The sequence below is a fragment of the Salminus brasiliensis genome, chromosome 13, assembly GCF_030463535.1.
Source record: "Salminus brasiliensis chromosome 13, fSalBra1.hap2, whole genome shotgun sequence".
Lineage (NCBI taxonomy): Eukaryota > Metazoa > Chordata > Actinopteri > Characiformes > Bryconidae > Salminus > Salminus brasiliensis.
The window spans coordinates 3,229,843-3,244,842 of NC_132890.1; the positions used below are offsets into that span (position 1 = coordinate 3,229,843).

The following is a 15,000-nucleotide window of genomic DNA, read 5'->3' on the forward strand; positions in this document are numbered from 1 at the left end:
AACCACTTGGCAACACCCTAGCAACCACCTGAGACACCATTGCAGTCACTTAAATACCATAGCAAACACCTGGAACATCTTACCAACCAGCTGAAGTGAAGTACCGTAGCAACCCCTTGAAAAACTAGCAAAAAAACACCTTTGCAACCAACCACCTGAAATTCCATAGCAACTGCATAGCAACACCCTAGCAACCACCAGTAATACAATAGCAACTGCTTAGCAACAACTTAACAACTCCCTGGGATACCAAAGCAACCACTTGCAAAAAAAAACGTTTCACACAATGTTCACAAGGAGAGTCAGTCAGGCGGTTATAGAAGGTGGATATACGTCATTAATTAATGCGATTTCGTTCATATTTCTTTATATTTGAACGTGTCTCAGTGTTGTTAGATATTTACTATCATATCTTATGAAAAACTGATTTAAGAACTCCATTAATTCTTTTGAAGTCTTAAGGTAGGTCTTCTATGATCATCATATTTTTTTCAGCAGTTGCTGTAATTTTATCAATTATTTTTCACATTTCTCAATATTCCTTTTCTTGTATTTCATTTTAGGGACTTTTAGATTTTTGTAATAACCTTTAGATGTTAGTTTATACCTAATTATTCTACTTATCACGTCCAAAGGCTTGAGTTTCAACCCAGAATTCATTTGTGTCCATATTTTAACCAGTTTGTAAATTGTTTTTTTTTCATTTCTTGAAAAATGTAAAGCAATCAAAGGATAGAAAGGGGTTAATATCACTAGAATTTAGAATGGATGGTTCCTCTCTTTCAGGAAGACTGTGGCCTTAATTTGCAATCACCTGAAATTCCACAGCAACACCCTAGCAACCACCAGTAATACCATAGCAACTGCTTAGCATCAACTTAACAACCATTTACATTACATTTACATTCATGGCATTTAGCTGACGCTCTTATCCAGAGCGACTTACAAGGTTACTTGTATTTACAGAGGAGGGCCAGTGTAGTGTTGGGGGTCTTGCCCATTTTCTTGAAAAATGTGAAGCAATCAAAGGATAGAAAGGGGTTAATATCACTAGTTGCTGTTTAGAATGGATGGTTCCTCTCTTTCAGGAAGACTGTGGCCTTAATTCCAGTCATTTTAGAAGCTTGGCAGGAAGGTTACTAAGACAGGCTTGGCTTTAAGTATCAGTAAGGTGAAGCCGGATACTCCCTTAATTCATTAAAGAAATGAGTCATACAGAACCGTGCAGCCAAAGCACCTGTTGAATAATAGGAATGCCGTCCAAAAGTTTGTAGACACCTGCTCCTCCAGAGTTGCTTTTAAAATAGTTTAGATAGTAATAACAGTGAGTAGGTTGTCCAGGGTTGTCCCCTACAGTAACAGCCTCTACTCTTCTGCACCTGACTTACACTAGATTTTGGAATTTTGCTGTGAGGATTTGACTGCATTTGGCCATCAGAGCATTGGTGAAGTTGGGAACAGACAATGGATAATTAGTTATAGATCGAAAATGCCATCCAGAATTGGCATTTTTGGCTTGAGTTTCAGCACTGTAGAGATGTCAGCTGCGGGGCTTTATAGCCCTCTGTATACCAGATGGTATTGGGCATGGTGGCTGCTTGTGCGTCCTGTTATATGGTCAGGTGGTTGAAGCGCTGGTCATCCAGGTGAAAACATACCCAATACTGGTAAACTAGCTAGTAAACCAGCTCTTGACCAGCATAGTGTATGTTGCATTTTAGTCACGCTGGTCATGCTGGTCAAAAAGCTTGGTCTTGCTGCTTATTCTGGTCATCCAGCTTGGTGATGCTTGTCATGCTGGTCAACAAGTGTGGTCATGCTGGATATGCTGGTCGACCAGCTTGGTCATCCTGGCTTAGTGGCTTGGTAATGCTGGTCATGCTAGTCAACTAGCTTGGTCATGCTGGTCTAAAAGCTTGGTCTTGCTGTTTTTGCTGGTCAACCAGCTTGGTCTTGCTTGGCCATACTGGTTGTTTAGATGGGTCAGGTTGATCATGCTTGTAGATCAGCTAAACTCAGCTAAAACATACCCTATGCTGGTCAACCAGCTTAACCAGCTTGTTCAGGCTGTGTGTCCAGCGGGGTGGATGCATTTGTGTGTACAGTATAGTACTTTTTAATATATTTATTTTATTTATTCTAACATTAGAGCTATTTTCTAAGCAAATACACATTCTGCCCAGAGAAACAGTTGTACATGTGTGTATGTGTGTCTGTAGTCTAATCACTATCTAATATGTCCATTTTTTCAGGATGAGCTCCGTCCAGCATACGAGGATTTTCTTCTTCAGAAGCGAGAGAAGAAGAGCAAGACCAAAAAGAAAGAAGAGGTGCGACTGATAAATTCTCTTTATTTGCACAAAAACCTCAAACAGTTCATGTCCAAAATGTACTTCTTTACTTTTGCTGTGCTGTAGCCCAATACGGCCAACAAGCAGTGGCACCACCACGGCAAGTTGTTCTCCACTGGTAGATGATTTAGAGGACAGTGGAGAGTCTGAGGTCCAATTTCCCCCTTTTCCAGACTCATCTGCATCTGCATCTAACCTTTTTATCTCAATATTGCTCAAAAGAGGACCAAATATCCATATATTTCAGTACACTACAAGGACAAAAGTATTGGGACGCCTGCCCATTTATTGTTTCTTCTGAAATCAAGGAGTTAATCCTGCTTTTGTTGGAGTAACTGCCTCTACTGTCCAGGAAAGAAGGGATGGAGCACCACCACCATCATTCCAGAGAATACAGTTCTTCCACTGCTCCACCGCTCAATGCTGAGGGGCTTTATACCCCTCTACTAGCCCACGCCTGGCTTTATTAGGCAGCATGGTGCCAATAGGTCCATGTTTATCTGCTCTGGAGAGTCCTATTCTATTGGCAGTACAGGGACTAGACAAGCTGTGTGAGTGTGTGCGCATTTGCACATCTGTGTCAGCAATGGGTGCAACTTAAAGTAGCTTTAGGCGTCCACAAACATTTGACATTGCGCTTCCATGGGGTGTCCTAATGTTTTTTAACTTGACTGTATACGAGTTATAGCAGTGTGGTCTGCATGTATTTGCTTTGTGTGTGTGTGTGTGTGTCCATGCGAGTGTGTGTGATTAATCTCCACTGTTTTGCAGCCGGATGGGAGGACAGATGACATAGGTAGAGAGAAGCTGCTGTCTGCTAAAGGAGGACAACCGCCGGTGAGAGCGCCGGGGGTGGGGGGTGGAGAGAGACAGTCACAAACAGTTTGTGTGTGTATGTGACTCACTCAGGAGGAACGGATTGGAAGAGAGAGAGAGAGAGAGAGAGAGAGAGAGAGAGAGAGTAGCAGAGTGAGAGTAAGGGAGGGAGACAGAGACACACAGGGAGAGAGAGCGAGAGAGAGAGAGCTAATCAACTTATCAGAGAGAGAGAGGTGGGGCTTTGGGGATAATGTTATTAGATGTCAGTCAGCTGTCAGTCAGATGTGTAGTGGTCAGTGCACTCTATACTGACCTCACCCACATCTCCCACCTGCTCTTTCTCTCGCGCACCTCTCACTTCCTGTCTAATTAGGTAGCGAGTGTGTGTGTGTGTGTGTGTGTGTGTTTATATGTGCAGTACATGCGAGATTATAAGACCCTAAATGAGCGATTAGACGTGCTCGCAGTTTCTGTTGATGTGATTTGATGGATTTTTATTACTGCTTTTGTGCCCTTCTAGGTCTAGCTAGCACACGCACACACACACACATACACAAAGGCCCGCCTCCACACAGACACACACTCACACACATACACACACTGAAAGTGCTGAAAGCAGATTACCCCTCCTGGGTATTCCACACAGTAGATTATGTGGGATTAGAGTCAGAGCTGGATTAAAACACACAAGTTAAAGTGGTGCCCTTCCTCTAATCAAAGACACATGCTTGCTTTGTGTGTGTATGGCAGGAGGGAAAGGGTGTGTGAGCACCTGGGAGCGTCTCTGCTTTAATTTTCCATGCATTTGAGTGAACGCATGTGTGTGTGAGTGTGTGTGTGTGTGTGTGTGTGTGTGTGTGTGTGCTTGAGCAGAAGTAGAGTCTCTTTAAATGAAAATGTCACACTCAGCCTCATTCAGCTGCTCTTAAGATGAGAACCTGCTTATGCAGGAGGACAATGGGATCCATCATATGGACAAAAGTATTCGGACACCTGCTCATTCATTGTTTCTTTTGAAATTAAGAGTATTAAAAAGAGCTGATCTTGCTTTTGTTGGAGTAACTGTCTCTACTGTCCATAGAAGAAATTTCGGAGCGGCATTGCTGTGAGGATTTTACTGTATTCAGCGACAAGAGCTAGAGTTAGTTAGGTCAGGATGTTGTATGATTACCACCCTGCCCCACCTCATCCCCAAGTCCAAATCCCAAAAGTATTGGATGGGGCACCACCATCCATTATTCCAGAAAACACAGTTCCTCAACAGCTCAATGCCGGGGGGCTTTATACCCCTCTACTAGCCCACGCCTGGCATTAGGCAGCATGGTGTCAATAGGCTCATGTTTATCTTCTCCTATTCTGTTGGCATCAGCAATGGGTGAAACTTAAAATAGCTAAATGCATTCATTAGAAGGGGTGTCCACAAACATTTGGACATATCATGGATCTGATGTAGACTTAATGTAATATTTAATAACATGCTGCCTGAATCAGAAACAGAAATTTCCACCAATTAATTTCCACTTAAATTAAAACAATTTTCTCATATAAACTTTCTCTTATGTCTCTTATAGAGGGTTCTTAAAGGGTTCTTAGCTAAAGAACTTTGCTTTAAAAAAAGTGGTTCTATAAACTGTAGCACCAAAAAGGGTGAACACTTTTTCAGTATTTTGAACTCTTAGAGTGTTTAATAGTAACAATGTGGAGATACGTGGTTTTGGTGCAACAATGATGATATTTTAATAAACTGATCAAATCTTTGTCTCTTAAAAAATCTCCCTTTCAATGGAAGTCAATGTAAAAAAAAATACAGGTCATTTTGGAGCATTTATAGCCTATAGTATTATACTGTATTTCTATTTGACTTTTTAACTGCAGTTAAGCTCTGAACAATCATATGTAAATGAAAAAAATGGATGAATGCATCACAGTATGTGGAATATTATGCATATCACCACTTTTACACACAAGTCTCAGATCTCTAAAATGCCTAAAACTTTATCAGAGAAGTCATTTTGGAGCATTTCTATTGGTCCATTCTGATGCAATATAAAGAACAGCCGCCAGTTGTAAAAAGCGCTGTATGAATAAATGTAATTCGATTTGATATGTTAAATAATATTGTATAATGTAGTATAACTATATTGCAGTTGTATCATTAAAACCATGTATCTCAAGTTTTAATTTTACATAATTAATTCGAGCCCTGTAGCTGCTTCTGTACACTGTGTGGCTAATTCTAGATAAATGGACCAATAGAAATGCTCTAAACTACTTTGAGGAAACTCTTATTTTACATAAACTCATCCATTCAGAGTTAAGAGCATATTTGCCTTCTCCTGCAAAGAAACTATTTTAAATATTTTTTTCATTGAACAGCAACAATTATTATTATTATTATTATTATTATTATTATTATGAAGTTCAAAATCAATGTCAGATTTCCATTTGTTTATTTTCATACTACTACTACTAATAATAATAATAACAACAATAATAATAATCATAATAATTATTATTATACTGTTTTTACAGCTTGCTTCAGAATCTCTTACATGGAAGGACCGGTTGCCAGGTTACTGCATCAACATATCCTCCATCCTTCTCATGGTGTGTATTTGCGTCTGTATGTGTGTATGCAGGTGTAAACGTACACGCTTGCTCTCGCTCACCCCACCCCCTCCCCTCCCCTCTCAACCCTGCTCTCCGTCTGTGCTTCAGGTGGGGGTGACGTTCTCGGCTGTCTCCGGTGTGATTCTGTACCGGATCATCGTTTTTGCAGTGATGTCAATGAACCCTGACCATGAGGCCAAAGCCAATGTGCGTGTTACCGTGACGACCACTGCTGTCATCATAAACCTGCTAGTGGTCTTGGTGCTGGATGAGATCTACGGGGCTGTGGCAGTTTGGATCACGGAACTGGGTCAGTTTGTGTGTGTGTGTGTGTGAGAGAGAGAGAGAGAGAGAGAGAGTGTGTATGCATGTATGGGAGAGCACAATTAAGCATGTATGGCTGATTAATGGCAGCTTCATGGCATTACAGCTCAGAGACGTAATCAGTCTGTAATATGACATCGATGCTAATGTTGCTGTAGTAAGTGGCCAGCGGGGGCAGCTGTGGACTAAGGGTTAGAGGAGCAGGTTCGGGAACAGAAGGTCTCTGGTTCGAAACCCAAGACTGGAAGCCGGGGTGTTAACCACAGCACGCAAGAAAACACGTCACATCAGTTCGAGCATCAGTACTCCTCCAGTCTGATTTAGGGTAGATTTGGCACCATCATATACAATCTATAGTCTGATTTTACTTTTAAAGATTATCACTCACGTCCCTTTTATCTTTAATGAAACTTTTTTATTACTTTATAGATAAAGACTTTTGTAATTTTTACACAGTTTATTTTAAGTTAATTTAATTAATCAGTTAATTTAACTTTACCTTCATATTTTAATGTTGCTGTTTGATATTATTATAAACTTTTTCTGATTTCTCAGATTGTAGATTTTCATTTTATTGCTAATATTATCACTTATCGCTTTTATCTTGATAAAATTATTTTATTACTTTATATATATACCGTTTTGTATTTTCTTAAATTTGACCATACCTTAATTTTATATTTTTATATTTTATACTTTAAAATTATCATATTATAAACTTCCTGAATTTAGGATTCCTCTGGTTTTACTTATTTTATGGTAACAGTATTACTTATATTAACAGTATCACTCATGTTATTTTTATCTTTAATTTAATTATTTTAATTATTTTAAAGTTCTGACCTTTTTTACTTTGTAGATTTTCATTTGATCCTATCTGTAATGTTGCAGTTTTATATTATTATAAACATTATTATACACTGATTTTATGAATTCTCTCATTTTACTTCTACGTAAAATATCACTCTTTCATTTTATTTTATCTTGAGTAGTTATTATATTATTTTATAATTCTAAATTTTTTTATTGTTTTACATTTTATTTTAATTTCACCTTACTTTGATTTTAATTTCCATTTCCATAAGATCCATTTTATTATATATTCAGTGTTTTACAATCTTTTTCTTTTTTTTTACTTTTATTGCTAATGTCTCTTTCATGTACGTTTATCATTTTTGTTATTAATTATTACTATTTTCTAGATTACATTTATTTTGTGATTTGTGGGTACATGAGTCTTCCACTTTTTCTTTCAAAGCACTCTGTAATGCGCTTTGAGCTGCTTTTATGTATAAAAGGTGTAAAATAAAGATTATTATTATTATTCACTTCCACTGATGGGTAAAATATGATAAATAAGATTACTGTCATTTCTGTGGTACTGCTGAGCAATGCTGATAAAGTGTCCTGAATATTAATGATGACGTTGCTGCTGTTTCTGCTGTTGCTGCTGTTTTCAGAAATCCCAAGGACTGAAGCAGCGTTTGAGGAGCATCTCATCCTGAAAGCCTTTCTGCTGAAGAGCATGAACGCTTTTGCCCCTGTCTTCTACGTGGCCTTTTTCAAGGGCAGGTTAGTCACCATACATCCACACAGTGCTGCGGTTTACACGCCCATTTACACAGAATTTGAGCAGAGCCTGTGTCTATAAACTCAGTAACTCGTAAGCGGCAGTGTGAAGCGCTCTAACACAAAGCCCTGTTGGGTCATTAAGGTTCGCAGGCCGTCCAGGAGACTACGTATACGTCTTCAAAGACTTCCGCATGGAGGAGGTAAGACCTCAACAGTCTGTCTTCTCCTGCATTTGTGCTGTTTTCCCGCTTGTATTATGAACATGTGTGTGTATATATGTGTGTGTTACAGTGTGCTCCAGCAGGCTGTCTCATTGAAGTGTGTATTCAGCTTGGCATGATCATGCTGGGGAAGCAGCTCATCCAGAATAATGTGTTTGAGATTGCCATTCCGTGAGTTTCAGGCACATCCGTACTCCGTCTTTATCTTATTTCGTGTTTCTGTAGTTCGCCTCGATCTGAGCCTCTTCCGGCCGGCGATAAGCCACTCAGCGCTCAGCCAGACCTTCTCTCTCACCCTTTGTAGAAAGCTGAAGAAGATGTATCGCACATATAAGGAGGAGAAGGAAGGAGGGGAGAAGAAGAAGGACAAGGATCCCAATCGCCCGAGGCATCGCTGGGACTTAGACTACGAGCTGGAGCCGTATGAAGGCCTGAGCCCGGAGTATATGGAGATGAGTGAGTGTCTCGGTTTCTGTAGTTTGGATCCCAAGTCGTTTTGGGGTGACTGGTGATCTCCCCAGTTCAATAAGTGACGATCTGATGTTGCTGCATGTTGTGCTGCATCAGTTTTTGTCACCTCAGTGCAGTGTTTTTTAGGCCAGGTAAGATTTGCAGTGAATCAGGGAATTTGTTTGGGCAGTAGTTCACATAGTAACATAGTATGTAGTACTTATACACCACATGCCAAATGTTTGTGGACACCTTGTCTAATAAATGCATTCAGCTCCATTAAGTCGCACCCATTGCTGGCGTAGATGTGCGAACAGCATCGAGCTGTGGAGCGGTGGAGGAACTGTGTTCTCTGGAATGATGCTGCTGATGCTCCATCCAGTACTTTCGGGATGAGTTGAGGTGTTGAGGATGATGAGGTGGGGTGGTGATTTTAAGATAATCATCCAACATCCTGATTTCACTTACAGCAGTGCTCCTCCCCCCACAAAATCTAGTAGAAGGCCTACTTTTCTGGATAGTAGAGACAATGAATGAGCAAGTGTCCCAATACTTTTGTCCATGTAGCGTGTAGTCTGTTTATTGGCATTATTTTACTTGGCATCATTACTATTAATCTACTTTTTTAAAATGTGTTTAATGTTTATGGAAAACCCTGAATTCAATTTATTCAACAAGAATTACAGATAGAATTTAGTTATTACAGATTTAATAAAATTTACCAGAGTCCTTTAATAATCTAGCGATAGTAAGTATTGAGTCATATAGGTCCCCTGCAAAAACTAAGATAAGATAATCCTTTATCAATCCCGCAGTGGGGAAATTCTCAGTGTTACAGCAGAAAAGGGATAGCAAGACATTCCGATGCAAAAATGTAGATAAATTACCAATATATACACAATATAAATAATACAAGTAAAAAACAATAATATTAGTTACAGGTAATTGCAAATGACTCTTAATTGCACATGTGTGTGTGTGTGTGGGGGGGGGGTATTGCACGTTGTATTTTTACATTGAGGGATCTCTATTCTCTAAACATGTGTGTGTAGTATAAGTGTGTGTGTATGTGGTTCGCTGGGAGCAGTGCTGGTTGTGGAGTCTGACGACAGCAGGAGGGAAGGACCTGCGATACCCTCCGTCACAAACTTGGGGTGAAGCAGCATGTCACTAAAGGAGCTGCCCAGTGCTGCCAGAGTTTGCCAGAATCTACCCAATGGCAGCTAGTATAGCTCAAGTGCAGTACCACAATAGCAGTCCATTACTGCTTTATGTATTGTATTCCAGATGTTTATACAGGAGGATAGACAGTAAGGCAAGCTGTATAATACAGTAGTCTACTGTAAATACCCCCACTGTTATAGCATAAGGCTGTAAACGCTTCAGAGAAACGTCAGATGTTAAGCTGATTAGCCAGCACACTTTCTACATAAGACACTTAAGCAGTTATGTGCACATATGCCAGTTTTTAAAACCGCAAAGCTGGCAGTGACCCAACCTTTTTTTTTAGTGTGACACTAATAAAACTACATGGAATTCTAGGAAGCTCCGCCGCCAGCGCTGCAACATCCAGAGACAGGCCGCTATCGCAGGATACTCTGCAAGTTCCTCTTACTGTAACTGGTCTTCGACAGTGAACCTGCACAGTGCGGTTCTCAGTGCGTGCTGTTCAGGCAGGAGCATTAGTTCGTGTAGGGCATTGTGTCTGTAGTTCTGAATGAACCTCAGTGTCAGCTTCATCTCAAGCTGGTTTTAAGTGCAGTAATTAGGACAGTAACAGGAGTGTGAATCATGCTGCTAAAAACTGCAGCAGCAGCAGCTGGAGTGATTAAAGGGAGCAGCAAGGAAAGGTTGTCAGCTTTTCACATGTGTAATTTGTGCTGGCTTTAATGAGCGGGGGTCTGGAAGCACAATGGACACACATGTTCCTACACTCTTAAAAAGGGGGTCTTTTAAGGGATTTTTACTAAAGGCATATCATCTCTAAGAACCATTTGGATGCTTAAATAGATCTTAAACTCCTCAGACCCACCAGTGATTCCCCCCCCCCCTCCCGCTTTAGGGGCAGCTCGGCCAGTTCCCTGTTAGTAATCCTTAGGGTGTAATAAAAGTCTCATGGAGCATGTATGGGTTAAAGCATTGTCTGGAATGGTGGAAAACCTTTCGTAGATGATTCTACACAGAACAAAAAGGTTAAATACAGTGTACAGCACAAAAAGGGCTCCACTACCGTTAGCCAAATAACCCTTTCAGGAGTGTATCAGACCCTGCTTGCTCAGATTGCAGTGTCTAAGAGGGTAGAAGGCCTGATTTGTGGTGCAGGACTAATCCTTTATGCTTGTTTTCCACAGTCATCCAGTATGGATTTGTTACACTGTTCGTGGCTTCTTTCCCGCTGGCTCCTGTTTTTGCTCTACTCAATAACGTCATCGAGATCCGGCTTGACGCTGCGAAATTTGTCACTGAAATACGGCGGCCTGATGCTGTCAGAGCAAAGGAGATCGGTATGAATTTTTGTAGTAGGCCCACCGAAGTTTTTTTTTTTTTTTTTTTTTACAGTTTATTCTTACAATCCGTCTGTTTTTATCCCTTATAGGAATATGGTACGACATCCTGAGCGGGATAAGCAAGTTTGCAGTTATCACTAATGTATGTAATCCAAGCACTTTCTCATCATACTGTAATACTGAGTTACTGAGGTGTAGTTACTGATTAGAGTATGTGCAGGTCGGTCAGAGCTGCCATTTATTATCCAGTATTAACGTCTGTCTCTCTCTCACTCTCCCACTCTCTCACTCTCGCTCTCAGGCATTTGTGATTTCCTTCACATCTGAGTTTATTCCTCGGATGGTGTATCAGTACCTGTACAGTGATACAGGAACCATGCATGGCTTCACAGACCACACACTGGCGTACTTCAACACCAGCAACTTCAAACCTGGGACGGCACCCAACAGCACACGCTTCGACAGGGAACTCCGTATCTGCAGGTTTGCAAGAGGACCTGAACATTACACAAACGAGCAAAACATGATTTAATGACAAGTAAAATCATCCTTAATGTAGTCGGTATATTCAACACGCCTTAGAGATCGTTATAGAATATTCTAACATTGTTTAAATTCGTATTTCTAGAGATTTATTTAGATAAGATAACTCAAAAGAAGTAAAAACATCAAGAAATCAGCTTAATAATCTTATTATTTTCATACTCTGAATATTACCAGTCCAAATGTTTGTGGACGCCCCTTCTAGTGAATTTTAAGTTGCACCCATTGTTGACACAGATGTGCAAATACACACACATACATAGCTTGACTAGTACTGCCATTAGGACAGATAAATGTGAAGCTACTGGCACCATGCTTCCTAATACCAGGCGTGGGCTAGAGTGGGGTATAAAGCCCCCCAGCATTGTGGAGCTGTGGAGTAGTGGAAGAGCTGTGTTCTCTGGAATGATGGTGATGGGGCTCCATATAATATTTTTGGGATAAGTCGGGGAGTTGGGGATGAGGAGGTGGCGATCTTCCAAAATCCTGACCCTACTAGTGCTGTTGCTGCTGAATGCAATCAAATCCACACAGCAATGCTCTACTCCAAAATCTAGTAGAAAACCTTCCTCCCTGGACAGTGGAGACAGTTACTCCAACTAAAGCAGGGGAAACTCTTTTAATACACTAATTGATTGAGATAGACAATGAATTAGCATGTCCCAATACTTTTGTCCAAATAGTGTATGTTGAGAAGATTATTTCACAATATTGACAAGATTTGCGTGTGTGCCACACACACACACACACCTAATCTAATTCTTTGAAAGTTATGCATAGCTCTCTCTCTCTCTCTCTCTCTCTCTTTCTCTCTCTCATTCTTCCTCCCTCTCTTTCTCTTCCAGGTATAAAGACTATCGAGATCCCCCTTGGTCTCCTGAGTCCTATCAGCTCTCGAAACAGTACTGGTCTGTGCTAGCTGCCCGGCTGGCCTTTGTGATCTTTTTTCAGGTTAGTGGACCAGCTTTAGTCATAGCTGAAGCCATGTGCTGACCACCATTAGCACAGTACATTGTATATGTCCAAATGTTTGTAGACACCCCTTGTAATACATGCATTCAGCTACTTTAATTTACCCTCAATGCTGACAAAGATGTGCACATGGACACATACACAGCTTGCCTAGTCCCTGAATAGAATAGGACTCTCTGGAGCAGATTAACATAACCCTACTGGCACCATTCTGCCTAATGCCAGGCATGGGCTAGAGAGGGGTAAACCCTGCCCCCCAGTATTGAGCTGTGGAGCAGTGGAAGAACTGTGTTCTCTGGAATGATGGTGGTGGAGCTCCATCCAGTACTGTTAGGGATGGGTTAGGAAGTTTGGGATGAGGTGGGGTGATGATCATCATCCAACATCCTGACCTCACTGAGGCTCTTGTTGCTGAATGCAATCAAATCCTCACAACAATGCTCTAGAATCTAGTAGAAAGCCTTGTCTGGACAGTAGAGATATTTAATCTGTTTTGATGCACTTGATTGTGGAAGAAACAATGAATAAGCAGGTGTCCCAATACTTTTGTCAAGCAGTGAACTCCTGTTCATCTTGTCTTGTGTGTGTTTCAGAACCTGGCGATGTTCCTCAGCATGCTGGTGGCGTGGCTGATTCCAGACGTGCCTCGCTCTCTGAAGGAACGCATGAAACGTGACAAACTCTTGTTGCTGGACCTTCTCCTCACTGAAGAAGCAGAAAAGCAGCGGCGGCACTCCCAGCGCCCCGCCAACATCAACATCACCATTAAGAGCCCAGACGAGGAGGAAGAGGAGGAGGAGCCTGTGGAGCCAGAGTGCAGCAGAATGCTGCAGAGCCAGTCGGTTGAGGGGCTGAACGAACTGCAGGATGCGGACGAGGAGACTAAACTCGAGCTGGTGGAGGAGGAGCCTGTGGCCACCACCAGTCAGACCGAAGCAGGCACACCCACCGAGACCCCTGACAGCCCACATTCCAAACCACAACACACATCAGATCCTTTAAGTCATGCAAAAACAGAAGCTGCACCCTGCTCTCGAGAGTATGATCTGGACGGGCCTCCACCTCCAAACTTCAGGCCCAGAAGCCGCTGCCGAACCCTACCACCCAGGCACAGAGGGAATGAACCAGGAGACAGCTCAAGCAAAGCCAGCCACTCCACGAGCTACGTCCAACTCAGCCAGAAGGTTCCTCCGTCACCCAGTGAGCTCTTACGTAGTGTCCCAAGAGTACCTTCACAACCTCCTTCTAAAAAAGATCTCTCTGGCAGCCAATCGTCTGCGTTGTCACGACCCCCGTCCAAACCAGAGCTCTCAGGCAGCCAGCCGGCAGCGTTGCCCCGCCCTCCATCTAAACACGAAATCACAAGCAGCCAAGTAGCAATGACGCGTTCGCCATCCAAGCCGGAGTTTACAAGCAGCCAACCAACAGCGCTGCCACGACCACCATCTAAACAAGAGATCACAAGCAGCCAAGCAGCGTTGGTGCACTCACCCTCAAAGCCCGAGTTCTCAGGCAGCCAATCAACAGCGCTGCCTCGACCTCCCTCCAGACCAGATCTATCAGGAAGTCAACCAACGGCGCTACCCAGGCCCCCCTCCAAACCTGAGCTGATGGGGAGTGTCGCAAAGGGACTTCCACTGCAGGATCCAAGCACAAGAGCCAAGTCCCGCTGTCAGACTCTTCCCCCCAAGCAAAGAGGACCCGAAGCTGGGGAAACCTCTCCAAGAACCAGCCACTCCACCAGCTTCACACATCTCAGCCAGAAGGTCCCGCCCTCGCCCAGCGAGCTGACACGCAACTCCCCTGTGTAAGCGTGATTGGACAAGGCAGAGTTCTGCTCCACTTCTCCAGCAGCTCTCAACCAATCACCTCTTTCAGTGCCAGGCAACCCAGGCAGTCACTAACTCATCACCGACTCATCTTAAGGCCCGCCGAGGCCAGGATCATCTGGATCATCTGTAACTGTTTGCTTGTTTCTTGAGGTCATTCGTTGGGGTCTTTTCCATCCATGTTTGTGGTTAGAAGATGATGGTCAGATTTTGGGGGGTTTTTTTGGTTGCCAAGTCATTTTGGGCACTGTACTGTAAGTTGTGACATGGTGTTGGGACGCGCCGTCCGTACTCTCGTGTGCCAAGAAGTGCACTCTGAGGGTTTTTTAATTCGTGTGTGCTTCGCTGGAGCTAAATCACTGGAATTAATGAAATTTAACACATTTCAATTCTAATATGTTTACTTTACAAAAGTGAGCGCATTGCAAAACTGTTGTCTCCTTCCGAACGTGGGGAGATGCGAGTGAAGCGAGAGAAAGGAGAAATCCCTCGGCCAGCTGAGCCAAAGGGTTGTGTGGCCTGTACACATGCCATAATCAGCAGGGAGGCATGTCCATGTCTTGATGTCACTGTTGTTCATAGATCAGTGTGAGTTGCCTGTGGATGGGGGAGGTCATCCACACACACTGTAAAACCTAATAATAAGCTGCTCAAGCCATATAGATGTTGTGGAACTGTGACGATCATCAAGCACAAAACTAAAAAAGCCTGAGGAGATCCTAAACGTCCATGATCCATGCCTCTTATAGGCCACCAACGGCCTTGACTGAGCTGAGTCATGTTTAATGAATATGTATTGAAT

The 15,000-nt window shown here is 42.4% G+C and overlaps 1 protein-coding gene across 2 annotated transcripts in view; it reads left to right on the forward strand.

Annotated features, from left to right (window-relative positions):
- Positions 1-15,000, forward strand: part of ano2a (anoctamin 2a) — a 30,089-nt gene that overhangs the window by 14,869 nt on the left and 220 nt on the right. For both annotated transcript variants that reach the window (XM_072695635.1, XM_072695636.1), the window contains exons 14-26: positions 2,253-2,330; positions 3,123-3,188; positions 5,703-5,777; positions 5,889-6,090; positions 7,565-7,676; positions 7,819-7,876; positions 7,968-8,068; positions 8,202-8,353; positions 10,699-10,851; positions 10,944-10,996; positions 11,156-11,337; positions 12,243-12,348; positions 12,963-15,000. The exon at positions 12,963-15,000 is cut by the window's right edge and continues 220 nt beyond it. In XM_072695635.1, coding sequence (XP_072551736.1) covers positions 2,253-2,330; positions 3,123-3,188; positions 5,703-5,777; positions 5,889-6,090; positions 7,565-7,676; positions 7,819-7,876; positions 7,968-8,068; positions 8,202-8,353; positions 10,699-10,851; positions 10,944-10,996; positions 11,156-11,337; positions 12,243-12,348; positions 12,963-14,180 — 2,556 coding nt within the window. In that variant the 3' untranslated portion in view covers positions 14,181-15,000. The remainder of the gene's footprint in view (positions 1-2,252; positions 2,331-3,122; positions 3,189-5,702; positions 5,778-5,888; positions 6,091-7,564; positions 7,677-7,818; positions 7,877-7,967; positions 8,069-8,201; positions 8,354-10,698; positions 10,852-10,943; positions 10,997-11,155; positions 11,338-12,242; positions 12,349-12,962) is intronic.